The following is a 15,808-nucleotide window of genomic DNA, read 5'->3' as shown; positions in this document are numbered from 1 at the left end:
ACTTCTATTTATGTATTCTGTATATATTTGCATTGCAAAAGCAAAGTCCTCTGTCTATTACAAAGTGTGTGGATCTAAAACAAGCTTTCTAAAAATAATCTGAAAATTATTTTTAAAGAGCACATTCTATGGTAAGCAGTGCTGGAAATCCTTTTTGGAGAGTTTGATTTAGATGTTTGCAGAGATGTTGGGGTGCTTATTTGGTAACACTGCCTATTGGTTACTTGTGTTTGATTAGATGTTGAATCCAAACACTGTATCTATGGTTCTTGCAGATGTCTGACTTCATATTTAGCGTCTATTCTACAAAAAATAGTATTTATTAGTAAGGCAGCCAGTGGAGAAAGATAGGCAGCTCTGGAGACCATAAGAAAGACTGGCTTTTCCTTAGTCAAGTTTTTGCTAATTAAGAGAAAGCAACCATCTTACAGGAAGCAGACACTGCTGGGAGCCTTCCCCTTAGGCTTGCATTCAGAAGCAGGCAGTGTAAAACACAGCTATTTCTCATCTTACCTTCATAGTATTGATAGCAGATGTAGAAACCTATTTTACAAACTTACTCATCCCCAAAAGAGATATTCCAACTGAGGATAGAATTTATCTTTCTGGTGAACTGGGGTGACTTCAGACAGGCTAGAAAAATCATGAGGCCATAAGACAAAGAGGCAAAAGGAAGCTGTGTGCATGAGTAATTGAAAACTTTCAGAGAAGGGAAAATAATAAAAACTAATCAAATAATTTAATTTTATTTTTGTTTCATTTACATAATTATCTAAATTCCCATGGGAAAAAAGACAACCAAAATTATGAGACAGCCCAGTAAGTAGATTCTGCAACTTTCTCCCATTTAGCAATTTGTTTTTGTTACATTTCCTTTTCTAGCAAGAAATATCACTTAGTGGGTTGAAATTTTTGACAAAAGATAGATTTTTACTTTTCAGTTAGTATTTAATGAGCACTAAATACACACACACATACACACACAATGTGTACTTGTGTGCTTATATATTTATAAAAATTCCACTGGTGACCAATATGTAGGTAAACATAGGGGAAAAAAGTACTGCTCAAATTAAAAAGAAGAGAGGGAATTACAATTCCTGTGTAATAACCATAAGTCAGGAAGTTCTGCAAACATATGAAAAAATGTATTAATGTATTAATTTTCACCTTATCATAGCTATTTTAAATAAGAACAGATTTGGAGAAAGAGTATTTCTTTAAAATGATAAATTTTAAATTGGAAAACATAACTTTAGATAAATGTGTGAGTTGCATGGATGAAAAATGCAAGATGGTTTGCGTCATATTTATGTCCAAATAAAACCAGACCAGTAAGTAGAGCTAGAAATGTTGATTGCAATAGTTCATTGTCTTCTTTATACCAAAAGTCTAGTGAATGGACACAATAATCCATTTAAGAAAGAGCTGGAGAAATGCTTTGAATGTAAAAGTAAGACCATAACATCCTGCTGGAGTTGTAGGTATCTTCAATAAGAATGTTTTTATTGTCACAAGCAATGGTAAGAAAAAAAGAGCAAAGAAGTTTAAGGAAAATACTCGAATAAAGAATTATTTTAAGCTGTGATTGCTTTGTTTGTTCATGTGTATTAGTTATATAAAGTAGCCTTCTGATCTGTATCTAGGCAACACAAAATTGCTCCATTTTAATAGAAAGGTATGAACGTAAATAATAATTTTAATAGGCACATACTGCAGAAGAAATAAATTACTGGTTTACCCTTCTGTAAAAGATAAAGAGAAGCAAAAATTGCATTTTTTGAATAAAGGGTCAACAATAACTAGACTTAATAAAAACTTTCAACAAAGTACAAGTTTAAATAAGAATAAGTGCTTTAATTTTGTTTCTAATGATGTAACTTGAAGAAACTTGTACACAATCACCCTCACTTTTGCTTTTCTTCACTGGGAGGAATAATTTCATTCCTATCAATGCTTTACCTAGACAGATGAGAAACAGTGACTTCTGGGAATGCAAATATGAAAATGAATTCCCTGCGCTTTTATACCCCCTCAGTTTATTTAATACTTCACAGCACTGTATTGTATTTCTTGTCAGTGTTCTTTAGAAGCAGGATAGAATGAAATGGAACAAAAAATGTTGTTTCTGGTCATTACTAGATATTCTTCCTTCTGCTGAACATTAATCTAGGGACAGACATCATGCAGCAGAAGTGCTTTTAATGTGGTTAATATTTTTTTTTGTTAACTCTCAGAGGACTGAGAGTCTTAATTTTAGGATTATGTTCTTGAATACATGATAATAGAGAGAAATATGAAGTATAAAGATGTAGAAACCAGCCTAAAGAGCTTAGCCAAAACTGCAAAATATGAATTCCTAGCCCTCAGAAATGGTTTCTAAAGAAGTGATTATTTCTATTACATTCACTTGTTGAAAATAATAAATAGAAAATTATTGTTTTTTCTAATACTATTTTGAAACATTCAAAACATGAATATTTAGCAGTGTCTAAATTCTTTTTCTCCACAATAGCATCTGTTTCATAACCAGAAGAATTTAGGAGGAAGACAACAATATCCATATACTCAGCATTTACATTTCATAAAATAAGATCCATGTGTGCAAATCTAGACGCAATTTGGGCTTTTCTGTATATTTAATACATCTTTTAGAACTGTCTCTCTTAATCTTTTGCTATGTTAAACAATTTCAAAGCATCCAAATCGTTCTAGGAAATAAATAGTTTTGGCTTTATAAACAAATTAAATCAAAGCTTTTCAGGCATCTTAGATACATCTGCTGTGAAGAATCATTTCAGAAGATCTGTCTTTTCACACTGGAGTAACCAAAGTATGGATACATTACTAGTTTATAAAATTCATCCATATTTTCTTTTGCTGCAGATTGATTTCTTTCTTCAACATTTATGCCTTCTACTGCTGGTTGGTAATTATCAATTTCTTACAACTACTTTGCTAGAATTTGAGCCCTGAGACCTCTTAGCTTTGCTTGTTTTGTAGAGGATCTCAGTTGCCTTCCAACACATTGAAGTTCATTTGGAGTAGAAATTAGCAGAGACACAATTTTTAGTAGTGATACATTGAGTGGGGGTGAAATGAGTGTTTGCTGCTCTAATGCATGTCAGCTAATGCCAGGAGAGCTGGACTGATCCCACAGGAATAAGATTCACCTGGGAGATTTTGATAATATGTTTCATTTTCTTAAAAGAAGGGGTAGTACAAATTACCAAAGCATGGGAACTGCTGTCACAACCTCACTCAGCCCTGACAGACAGCAGCAGTTTGTGCAGCCATCCCTCTGACCTGCACTGCTTCCCAAGTGGGTTCTCTGTAATTTCCATCTTTCTTGTACTGTCTTTAGAGTAGTAACTGATCACCTTCTTCCCTGCTCTTTCAACACCACCTTGATGGATTGGAAAATGAGTCCTTTCTGGCACCCTTCTGTGGGTGCCTGCTTTGCATCCCCAATGGCCCATATCAGGAGGAGCTGAGGTGGTGCTTGTTGTGTCCTTAAAGATAATTCCGATTAAACTTCTCCTGTCTTGTGAAGAGTGATTACTTAGTGGCCTGATCAAAGCAAGACTGTGACTCAATGTTTTAATTTGGCTTCTAGAAAAGGTGGTGTGTTTTTTCTTTTTTTTCTTTCTCTCCTGTCACTATCTATAAGAGAAGATTTTCTGGAGACTAATCTTTACAAAAGTTCGCCCCTATGAGTAGGGTCTTTCTACAGTTCATGTATCTGTCTGAGAGGCCAAATTATTGATAATGTGAATATTTTATAGCAACTGATTAAGGACTGAAGTACTTTGCTTTTGAAATATGTTGTTTTGAATATGACACCAGTAAACATTGGGGAGATGAGATGGAGGGCATCCCCAAAAATCATATCTGACACTTGGGAATTGTCACTTCATAATTTCCAGTGGGCTCTCAGAAATCACCAAAACTGAATATATCCTGGAGAAAAAATTAAGAGCCAGAGCACTGTTTGAAGATACTTAGAAATCCCAAAAATGTTTCTAAAGAAAATTCTAGCTTAGTCTCTCTATTCAAGTATTCCTTATTCAAGTTTTCTCACATGGTCTGCAAATCAATACATGCATATGTAAACAAAAACAGTGTAATAACTGAAACCATCACTATTATCTGAATAAAGTGCATCCTGAGGTTCATAAAAAAAAACCCAAATAAATAAAAATAATAATAGTAATTCATTAGTGTTAACCTTTATATTGATTTAGTGCTATAAAACATATATTAGTAATCAGAGAAGCACAGAAGAAAACACCAAAACCCAAACCCAAGAATAAATATATTAGTGAGGAAAATCTCACATTAGCTAGGACATTCAATTAAACAAATCTAATCAACATTTCCTTTTCTAAGTTATGAATGTAATAATTGAAAATCGGATTCCTCCCTAAGGGCCATAAGTAATTCTATTAGGAAGCTGTTATATACCACTTTAGAAAGTTTGTGTGATGCCTATGAAATGGTAGCTATAGTACCACAAACTCAGCTATCAACAAGTGACTCATCAAAATGTCCAAAATTTAAATGTTAGTTCTTTCATCTTATTTTAAAGAATAAGTTTTGACTCCCCTGTTATTACAACTTTTAAAATCAAATTACATCTCCAATGACATGAAAAATAACATACAAAGAGAAATATACTGCCAGAAAATAAAAAGTGAACAATGAATAGGACAGTCTCCCATTAGGACCACATTTCACAGAATAGTGCTCATTTCCACTTGCTAATATATTTTAATGGCTATATTGTTATTTATGTATTATATTTTTATGTTTGTTATTTATGCATTTATATGCTATCATTGAGAATAAACCTAACTGAATGCCTTGCAAAATCTCCAATTGACTAACAATTGCACAGTAAAATCTTTTAAATTATCAGATTTTGGCCAAAACTGGTACAAAAAAGAAAAAAAAAATTTCACCTGTTATGATAATGGCTTAGGACAAGAATAATCATGACCTTCCAAATTTATTCAGAGCTTTATAGAAAGCATATGATATAATGTGCTAAAGACAATCAAGTAACTGCATGTTTTCATTGATTGGAGCATAACATATTATTATATTCAATGGTTTTTTTCTCAAGGTGAAGGAATGTCCCAGATTACAAAAAAACCTGTCTAACTTATGACTCCACTTTATCAAAGTCTTCTGGCAAACATCATAGTTATATGTGTTTTGCTGGTGTTTCTCTGGAGTTGCTTAAACTTAGAATAGTCAAAGCATACTTTAAAATATCCTGATCTCTGTTTAAACAATTGGACTACTGAGGCTATGAAAGCAATAAAAAGGGGGTTATATATGTAACTGAGAAGAGGAAGCAACACAACCCTGTGAGGTTAACTCATTATATCTTGCAACAGAAAATGGTGCCTAAGAGGGCGAGGATTGTCCATGGCACAGCAGCGAGACCCCTGCTAATAATGATCACTTGTTAAGCACCACCCTTTTCCCTGTGGTCAGTCCTTGTAGAAGTCTGCTCTCTCTTTTCCAACTGGTTCATGATGCCTAGTAGGCATGTAGTTTTGCTAAATGCTGCATTCTTGCTTTTTCCTACTTTTTTCACACCACCTGGAATACTCTGCCTAGTTCTGGGGCTTCCAGCCTAAGGAGGACATGGATCTGTCTGAAAAAGTCCAGAGAAGGGCCATGAAGATGACTGGAGAGCTGAAGTACCTCTCCTATAAAGACTGATTGAGAGTTAAAGTTATTCAGCCTGGACAGATGAAGGCTCTAAGACCCTGTAGCAGCCTTTTAGTACCTAAAGGAGCTAAAAGAAATTGGATAGGAACTTTCACAAGGTGTCATGATAGAGCGGGGGGTAATGGCTTTAAAAAGAAAGAAGAGAAATTCAGCAGAAATTCCCTGCTGTAAGTGTGCTGAAGCACTGGAGCAGAGTAAACCCAGTGTTTGTCCAGAGAAGCTGTGGATGTGACCACCTCTGAAAGTGTTCAAGGCCACATTGGATGCGGCCACGTTGAGCAGCCTGGTCTAATGGGTGCTGGTGGTAGGGGGCTAGAAATTGTATTTGTCTTAAAAGTAACACTGCATGAAAGCAACAAAATATGTTGGGCAACTCCTTTTCTTAAATACTGAAGAAAAAAATTACTTCATGAAGTTCTGAACATTAACATCATTACTCCTTTCTTTCTCATTTTCACAGTGGCTTGTAAGCGCTTGGGTTTTGACAGCATTGTATTAATGCAATAATATGGTCAGCTTGGTCAACTGGTGTTTTTCCTACAAAGAAAAAATTACACTTATGATCCCATAACCCTTTTATTTGAAAGATTCTAACCTTTTGAAGCTGGTAATGAAAGACGAAAATCCCCTTGTTGTTGTTAAAGCTGGTGCTTGCCATTTATGTCATGCAGGTTAAATTTCCTGTCATTTTTTGGGGTAATCCTAATGTCTTTTTATGTCTTTAAAATATGTAAAGTTTCTGTGTCTTATTTCTCTTTTAGGGATATACAGCTACAGATGTTGTCTCTGCATCATAATATTGATTGTTTAATTTAAAAAAATCAAAAGTATGTTCATTTAGGCTTAGTTTCATGTAAGTTTCATCTATATTTTATAATGAAAATACTATCATTTTTAGCTTTTATAGACCTACAGCACACCTCTTCTGGATGAGACAGGCACTTCTACAAAGTGACCAGATGCTTTTGTTGCATTTTTCTCAACCTGGAAATGAAACTCAATATAATTTTAGTAAGGAGTTATAATAAAAGGGGATCTTTATTTGATGGCCTTCAGGAGCAGTTATGGAAAGCAGTTATGGATGTCCACAAAAGCCCACCCCTACAGGGATGAGTACACATGTATAGGTTTTAGGAAATTAGCATAAATGATAAAAAGCACCAATTAGGAGGACAAGTAGTGATGCAATTCCCCCCAAGTCAAGCCCCTTCTCTGGAGTTCCCCCTTCAGCACTGCCTGTGCTCTGTCCATGAGAATGGATCTCCAAGAGTTGTTCTCGGCCTTGGTTCCCAGGTAGAACCAAGATAGCACTGGGACCTTGTGCCTCCTGGGCTTGGAGCTCTGGGATTTGTTTTGTCTTTCTGCTGTGGGAAAGGACATGGAAAAGTACTGGGAAAAGTAGCTACTAATAAAATAGCTGACAAAGTTAAAAATATATGTGGAAAAATACAGAAAGCATATAAAAGAAAAAAGGTGAAATTCAAAAGTTATCACTTTAGAAGTGGAGATTGTGCCATACCTGTAGAATACCGTACTGGGACAGGTGGGAATTAAGGTTCTTAAAGCAGGAATTAAGGACTGAATTAAGGTTCTTCAGAGCAGCCCATATGATGCTGTGGTTTGTGTCTATAGCTAACGTAGTGTTGGTAACAGACTGATATTGTGGTTGTTGCTGAACTGTGCTTTCACAGGTCCAAGGTTTTTTATTTTTCCCATGCTACCCAGAGACAATAAGTTGGAGGGTGACAAGAGATTGGGAGGGTGAGCAAGAACCAGGACAGTGGACCCACATTGACCAAGCAGATGTCCCATGCTGTATCATCACACAGGGGACACAATACCAGAGGAAGAAGTGGGGTGGGTCTGACTTCCAAGTAGGTGTTGTTTAGAGACTGGCAAGGCTTCAAGCTGCTTTTGGGAGGTGTCAAATGTTGTCCTTTCCTTTAGTTACTTTTTTCTCTGTTTCTTTCACGTATTGTGCTTTGTCTCAATCTTCAATTTTTTTTGTGCTTTTTTTTTTTGTATTTCCTCATCTGAGAAGAAAGTGTGTAATTCATTACTGCTTCATAGGTAGTCATGGCATATTTTTCTTGTTAAATGCCTTTGCATTTGACCATCTCAATCAGTAATTATGAAATATTTTCAAATCATAGGCTGATGACATGAGATATTTATGAGTCTCTCCTGTAACACACACACTTTTTTCCTGGCAATAATATTCCCAGAACAATTAATTGATTTTTGTTTGGTATATTTTGCTGTTAATCAAGCTGTTAATAATGTATTCAACAGTAATCTTTTTTACTGAACCTGCTATTTTATCGATTCTGTGTTATGTAATGGCAGCTTTAACTTGTGAATATTTGATTAATTGGTAGGCAAGAAAACAGTAGATCAGTGAATGTGTTCTGAAATGTTTGATGCTCTCATCGTTATTTACCATATTTTTTTTTTAAATCTATGTTCTTAATGATTGGCAAAAGCTTCTTCAGTGACACTTCCTATAGAGTTAAGTGCTACTCATCATGAATAATTACAATAGAATTGAATGGTGTGAATATCTTAAATCGCTAATATTTTAGATAACATTCATTGGCCTAACCTCATTGCACAATAGCTTCAGAGCATTTTGCAATGAACAAGGGAATTTTAAGAGCAGTTTAAGTTTAATGTACTAATTTCAATTAGATTTCTTAAAAACATTTCATTGTGGAATATCATAATGGCTTGAAAAAAGGAAACTGTTGATCTCCCTGGTGTTCTGATAAATTTATGTTAAGAAGCTTTTCACTGTTTAGAAATATGCATAAAAGTAGGTTTTAAATCTTGTTAAAATGTACCCTGTTGGGTTTTTTTTTATTCTTTTACTGCTAAGTGTTCTTATGCACATTTATTATCCAGAATATTTTCATAAGACTTCTATATATTTAAGATTGGATGTTTTCCCGAATTGTAAAAAATTAGATTTTAGATTTCAGTACTGAATCTATATAGAAACAAAGAATATTCTCACCTCATCATCTCTGACCTATTCCTTTGCACTGCATGTAGTAATGAGATGTTCTTTCTAAACAAACAGATTTATGTTTTATCATCCCAATAGAAGTAATTGAAAAGAATCCATCAAGGCAGAATCAGAAGATACTGTTTCCTTAAGCCAAGCTAGAAAATTGAATTAAAAGCACCACTGTCTTTATATTTTAACATAATCTATACACTCATATAAAAACTATAAGCTGAGTTATCTTCACTGCTTGTTTCTCTTCACTTACCATAAACTGTATTAAAATTTAAATGAGTGTTATGTGCTGCTGGATATGGTAAATAGCCATAGCATGCAGAAATTCCCTTTTGTGACCGCTGCTTCAGAATCACACACTATCCTACTTCTCAAGTTTCTGAATATTAAAACATTTGTTTTGGCAGAGCACCTGCAAATTTCAAACCAATTTGCAGTAGGAGGAAAGGCATTGTTGTTTTGTTTTCAGGATGAAGACTCTGTGTAACATTATTTCTGCACAGACCCATACATAGCGAGTTGACAGTCCTCTCATTTGTTTTAGAATCTAGGTAGAAATTTCAGGTGCAGCCATGATGCTTACTCAGCTTTGCATAGGGCAGTCATGCTGCAAGAGTTTTGGTTTTTTTCTGCTAAACCTGTGCCAAGGACACCATCACTCTATCTTGCATCCCACCAGCTTTTCAGTAATGTTTAGATCATACAGTTGATAGAAAAAAACAAAAAAAAATATATAGTTATATTGATTCCAACCAAGTTGTCATCCAGCCAAACATCCTGCCTTCAAACACTTTTGGAGATGTTTGGGAATGGTTAGAGAAGGGCAAGCACAGGACAAACATGATAATTCCGTCTGATGCTTCTGTATTCTCCAACTATTTATATTTCAGGAACTTTCTGAACCAACTGTAGTCTTTATGTTCTCAATAATCCCCAATAAACTTTACTTTGAATTTGAACTGGTCCACTTTCACAGTACTAAATAGGATAAGGACAGACATAATCAATTAGAAAATATGAAGGTTCTACTTGCCATTTGCTCTTTGCTTTGAAAAGGCCCTACTCTGTTATGTAAACAAAAAAGACATGATTGTACTGTGAAGCACAGTCTCCAGTATCTTATTTGTATTGCTTATGTCATAGTTCTGATCAGTTGCTGTACAAGTCAATCTTTGTATGCCACCTTACAAACAAACTGCAGTAGGCTATTGGACAGCAGTCATGAAAAGGCATAAAGACAAAAGAAATGTGAACTCAGAAAATGCAGCAGAGCCTTAAAAAAGAGGACTTAAATAGATCAGAATGCACTAATTTGTTGATCTTCTACAGATTTCCTGGTGATTAATCTCTCATTGTGACATCTTGGCTGTTTAATGTCTCTTAATAAGTTTGGCATTATTTTTTGTCTGAGAGCTGTGTCTCAGAAATGAAACATTTTGTTTTTAAGTAAACCTGTGAAGGGCAGAAGTTGAAATAAAAGTACTTCATTTAAAAAGAAAAGTGTGTTTAATTTCAAGATATACCTTTAGAATTTATTGTAGTACCTAGTAAAATTAATGATAAAATCAAGTTTAATTTTTCATTATTTATATTTTCTCTTCTTAAATAGAAAAAAAATCTAATACAATTGATTGAATTTCTGACTTATTTACATCTGAGAGTCAGTGAAGTTTACCAGTACCAAAATGCATTTGTAAGTTTTGATACTATTTTGAGCCAGTGATATAATACCAGCTTTCACCAAGGCGACCTTGTCTGTTTCCACTGGGAAACAGTCCCTCAACTTGGGGCTTGGAAGGGAGGGAGAGAGAGGAGAAAAGGCACAAACCAGTAGATGAACATTCACAGTTGAAATTTAGGCTTTCAGACAGCTATCAAATTGATTTGATATGTATTAGGCCCATGGGGCCAAAATATGAAGATAAAAAATGGACTTTTCCTGCAGTGATGTAATATTGGGTATTATTGCATGTAAAATGTAAAAGGGAGGTTGTGTAATTTTTTTTTTTTTAAATAATTTAAAAAGAATGAGAATGTAAGTTATATAAAGTTTAAAAATGAAAACTACTACAAGATTGCAGTTATCTTGGTGATTGTATTTATCTCTAAGGGGGAAGTCATAGTTCTCAGATGATAATTTGCAATCTTTAACATAATGGTGTTTAGGCACTTTTCTCCATTGTCTTTATTTGTTCCTAAATCTGCGTATGTTAAATTGAAGTCCTGTGGTTGGGAAAATATGATTTTGATCTTGACCATGTTTACAATAGTGTTTTAATTCAGATAAGAGCGTGTTTCCACAGAAAACCTCAGCACTGTCACCACTCCGTACACTGTGTTTCATGTTGCAGAGAATTTCTTACAGCTTGGGCCCTTCCAGGTGAGCCTCAGCTGGAAGATGTCCTGTCCCTTATGCACTGTATCCATGAGAAGTCATTCCTTCAGCCCATAGACCAGAAAATATCTTGGTCATGGTAAAATAAAGTACAAGAAATGTGTGCAGTGGGCAGGCGGCCCACTCGTTCTCTTCAGATTGACTCTCAAAGATCTGCCAGCTGTACTAGGGATGTGTAGGGATGGCTTCCGACCACTAGGCAAGGCTGGAGCTGAGCAAAAGTAAACTCTCTGGGTGGGTTTTATGGATATTGTTCTCTTCTACTTGTCCCTGTGGGTCTTTGCATAACATTTTGGTAGTAACGGGGAAATATCACTGCTAGTATGTTGAGGCTTAGTATCTCAGTAAGATTTTTGTAACATATGGGAAAACCAACCATAAAGATAGAACTAGGGATTTCTTTTTGTCTAAATGAGATCTAAAGGAGCCTCATGTGTAGCTTTATGTCTTCGCTTTGTTATCAAAACTGTGCAAGTGACAGCATGTAGCTCTTGAGTACATGCATTTTTAAAAGTTGTAGAAAAAGAAAATTCCCAGCAATTTCTATTTGTAATCTTTTTCTCCTTGACTATTTCTATCTAGTAGCTTAAAAATAAAGAATATTTCTTGAATGCTTTCCTTCACAGAGTTAGAGAAAAATAACAACTGTTATTTCAGGAACTTCAGTTTAAAGAAGCATTTTTTTCCTCTTCACCAAAGTAATATAGAAAAAAAGCAAAAACTCTTAGTGTTGTGTATTTCTGGACAAATAGTTACTATTTGCCTGAATTTCTTCAAATAGCTTTGAAAAAGTACTTTGATCTGATACTCAGAGCATGAAAGAAAATATATCCTCGGCAAGGAAAAACAGATTTATGAATTCAGTTTGTGTAATGTGGGGCTGACTCTTTGCCATGGTTATCAGTTTTTAAATTAAGAAAATTTGTTCTTGCAATTAATGAGAATAAAGAGACAACTGTGGAAACAAAAAAAAAAATCATCTTTTGAACCTTAGATATTCATTGACTGCAGTTTTATCAAGTTCACCTTTTAGAACATTTGGTAAGAATTCAAAATTAAGATGTTCAAACAGGTCTAGTTTGATGCTGCTAGTAGAACTAAAACAGGTTTAGGCTCTGAATATTAATTACCATTCTGCTTTAAAGGTTGCAACACTCTCTTTATCCAATGGATGTCATCGTTCTGATTGAATAAAGCCTTAATGATAGAGTATTATAGAATATTGCAGTGAGCTACAGCAACAAAGCCATCAAGTTGGTTATTCTTTCTTTGACAGGCTTACAAAGAAAATAAAGATATGAAAAAAAGAGGAAAAACACATCTGTTAAAAAATAAATTGAGAAAATTATGGATTAAGTGTATTTTTTTTCCATTTCAAAGAGAAAAAAAAAAGTTACTGCCATTCTTATGGCTGTGCTTTACATTAGTAGTGACTTTTTAAATAAAAATCTTTTTCATGTTATTTAGCAATATTGATATGATTTGTATTCTGCTTCCTCTGTTACATGAAGACCTTCCATTATGTGTATTTTCATTTTTCTTATAAACAGAAAAATTATTACAGTCAGTGCAAAGAGATCTGTTCCCCTTTGCCAAAACCTGGGAAATTTACTGCAAAGTCGTTTTTCCACTTGGGACCTAAGACTCACTATCCAGCCAGGAGCATGGAGGTTTTGTTACAGCAGGCTCATGTGGTTTATGATAACAGACTCTTTCATTTCCAACTGCACCAGACCATAGATCTCCTGAGTCCTGGGTCCCCCTTCTAGCAAATTTTTCTCAGCTGATAATTAGCTGGAAAAAAGCTGCCAAGTGATGTTCTTGTTTTGTCTTTGACAGCTGTCACAGATGCCTGAATTTGTAATGTCTATCTGAAAACTTCCATATGCTATAAGGTATTTCTAATAGACTTCTGACTTTGCAGTTGTCTAACAGGCAAAGGTCTGTGGGAGTTAAAGAGAGGACTGTGAGTCATGGCTCAATGTGGTAATTTGGACATAGCACAAGGTCTTAACTGTGAATAATAGGCAGCAGGGATAACTGTAATGTTTCACCTTAGCTGGTTTCAAAAAACAGAAATTAATCTCAGTCCTAATCTTATGGGCATTTTGTTCTCACTTGCAAGACAAGCAGCAAACATGTCATGCTTTTTTTCTAGAATCTGATAACCACAGTTCAGGAACAAAACACAGCAGCACAGGTTTTCCTGCAATTTCTAAAGAGGAAGACAAGACCTGATTTGTTCAGATAAAATCTCCCCACAAAGGCTATATTGCTATGGATTTACCTGCTATCTTCCTAATAAATATCCTCTGTGAAATTGAAGTGTATTTTTTTCTAGGCTTTTCATGTTCCTTTTACTATTTACTTCAGCCTTCTTTTTTCTGTTTCTGAATACATTTATCCATATCACAAGTACAGAAATTTAAAGAGCTATGTAGTTCAGAAGTATTTAAATTAATGTGTTAGGGAGTGTTGTTTTCAGTCATAGACTGGCTATCTCACATCTTTGCCCAAAAATTATTTCCTAGGATTTTGTACCTGACTCACATCCAGTTATAAAATCTTTGAAATCATCTTTCTGTATTGTTGCATTGTTACAGAAATATTTCAATAAGGAAATAGTGATTCTTCATAAATGGGATCTCTGAAGTAGGGAAAAACAAATTCAAGCTAAACAACACACAGAATGAGTTTCTCTGTTTGCTCAGGAGACATTTAACTAGGACTGTGACCTTTAAAAAGAAGAAAAAAAAAAGCACAGAACATGAAAAGATGGAAATGTGAATATGTAGATACCCTGTAGCTAACTCTGTATCTGGTGAACTAAAATTATGGGGTTTTGCCTTATAGGTTTTTTAAGTACTGGGGACCAAGCTGCAAAAGGCAATTATGGATTGCTTGACCAAATCCAAGCTTTACGTTGGATTGAAGAAAATATTGGATCTTTTGGAGGAGACCCGAAGAGAGTTACTATTTTTGGATCTGGGGCAGGAGCTTCCTGTGTCAGTCTCCTGACACTCTCCCACTATTCAGAAGGTAATAATCCTCCAGGCAAAGTACTTTTTTTTTTTTTAATGTTAAAATGTAGTGAAAGTGCCAAATGAGGTAGGCTGAATTAGAATTACATGAGGTTCTGTAATTTTTGTAAAATACCTACTAGAAAGGATTCTGGATTTGTATTAGTCAACATAAATATGTTTATAAGGAAAACTAAATGCTAATACAGCATAAATCTCATGCAACAAATGCCATGAGCGATATACTTTTTCTAGCTTTATGAACAGATTCCACTGGCTCTCCTATCAAAGAATTTGCTCTAATTAAAATGGAAAAGAGCAATGACCTTTTTCATTTTTTGTACACTCTTGGCTGCACTTCCAACATATATATAGATGCTTTCCTTACTTAATAAAAACATAACTAAGCCTTATTAAAAACTGTGTTTAACTCCCCACAACTACTGTGTGATCTCACACAGTGTTCTTCAGATTTTGGTGAGCTGTGAAATTTCTACCCTTAGCACCTCACACTCCAAAAAACCCAAATCCAAACTCCAAGAATGTACAGCACCAGTACTGAACTATAAATATTCCCCGTGATTAGACCAAATCTACAAAGACTTGATAAAATATAACACCAAAATAGCTATTGTATTTATTAATCCATGTCATTTCTGTCACATTAAAACAGACAGAAATTTGTAACAGATAAACCATAGTCAGAAGGTATAGCAGGGAGGCTGGAAAACACACCTAATTTTGAAATACATAGAATTATGCTTGACAATTCAGTCTATTGATACAAATAAGATTTCAGTGAATAACTGTTGAGCAAGCCATGCCAAAATTAAGCACATGGAACCATTAAAAACCTAACTGATTAAAAACTGAAATGTTGTGTGTGTGCATTCAGTAATCATCTTCAAAGGTATATCAACAAAAACCCCACATGCTTTTCTAGCTGTTACTGTCTTTTGCATTTTGAGAACTTGACAGTAGAAACCATGTGCAGAAGACGCCCAAGTATTTTAGTTTAAATATTAAATAGGCCATTTTAGTGGTCTTACAAGAAAAAAAAACACAGATGGAGCAGATTCACCAGTAAGCTCCCCTTGCCTTTCAGGGCTTTAAACAAAGAAGCTTGATTGGATGTTTATATTAGTGTACCTAAAACACTCAGAAAGAACCATTGAATATCATTTACTCTCTTGCAAAATGATTTAAATATATTTTAATTCAACATATAGGCAGGGTTACACACACACACACACACACACACACACACGCAAAATTCAACATACAGGCGGTGCTAATATATACACACAATAATAATTAATAAATTAAATGCTAAATAAAAAATATCAGAGTAGAAGATTCAGAAGTATGAAATTGCTCTTATTAGAGCAGATTTTTTCAAGTTAGTATGGTGCATGGTTTTGTGAAGAAAATGAGAATGTGTCATTTTCATTTGACCTTTAAACTACTGAAAGGCGCATTTATGAGTGTCATTTACATGGCAAAGAGCATATGATTGCCTTTAGCTGCCAGTCCTTCAAAGAAATTTTCACAGGACTACCAATGTGGTAAAGCCAGAGGACTTCCATCAAAGACAAGAAAACTGCAGTACAGTAATGAGCTTTATTCTTGGAG

At 34.7% G+C, this 15,808-nt stretch overlaps 1 protein-coding gene across 5 annotated transcripts in view; it reads left to right on the top strand.

Annotated features, from left to right (window-relative positions):
• NLGN4X (neuroligin 4 X-linked) overlaps positions 1–15,808 on the top strand; it is a 156,529-nt gene that overhangs the window by 127,995 nt on the left and 12,726 nt on the right. For all 5 annotated transcript variants that reach the window (XM_021532002.4, XM_021532000.4, XM_085583990.1 and 2 more), the window contains one exon: positions 14,010–14,195. In XM_021532002.4, the coding sequence (XP_021387677.1) occupies positions 14,010–14,195 (186 nt within the window). The remainder of the gene's footprint in view (positions 1–14,009; positions 14,196–15,808) is intronic.

The sequence above is a fragment of the Lonchura striata genome, chromosome 1, assembly GCF_050655825.1.
Source record: "Lonchura striata isolate lonStrDom1 chromosome 1, ASM5065582v1, whole genome shotgun sequence".
NCBI classification, from domain to species: Eukaryota; Metazoa; Chordata; class Aves; order Passeriformes; family Estrildidae; genus Lonchura; species Lonchura striata.
This window is presented reverse-complemented; position numbering and strand designations above follow the sequence as displayed.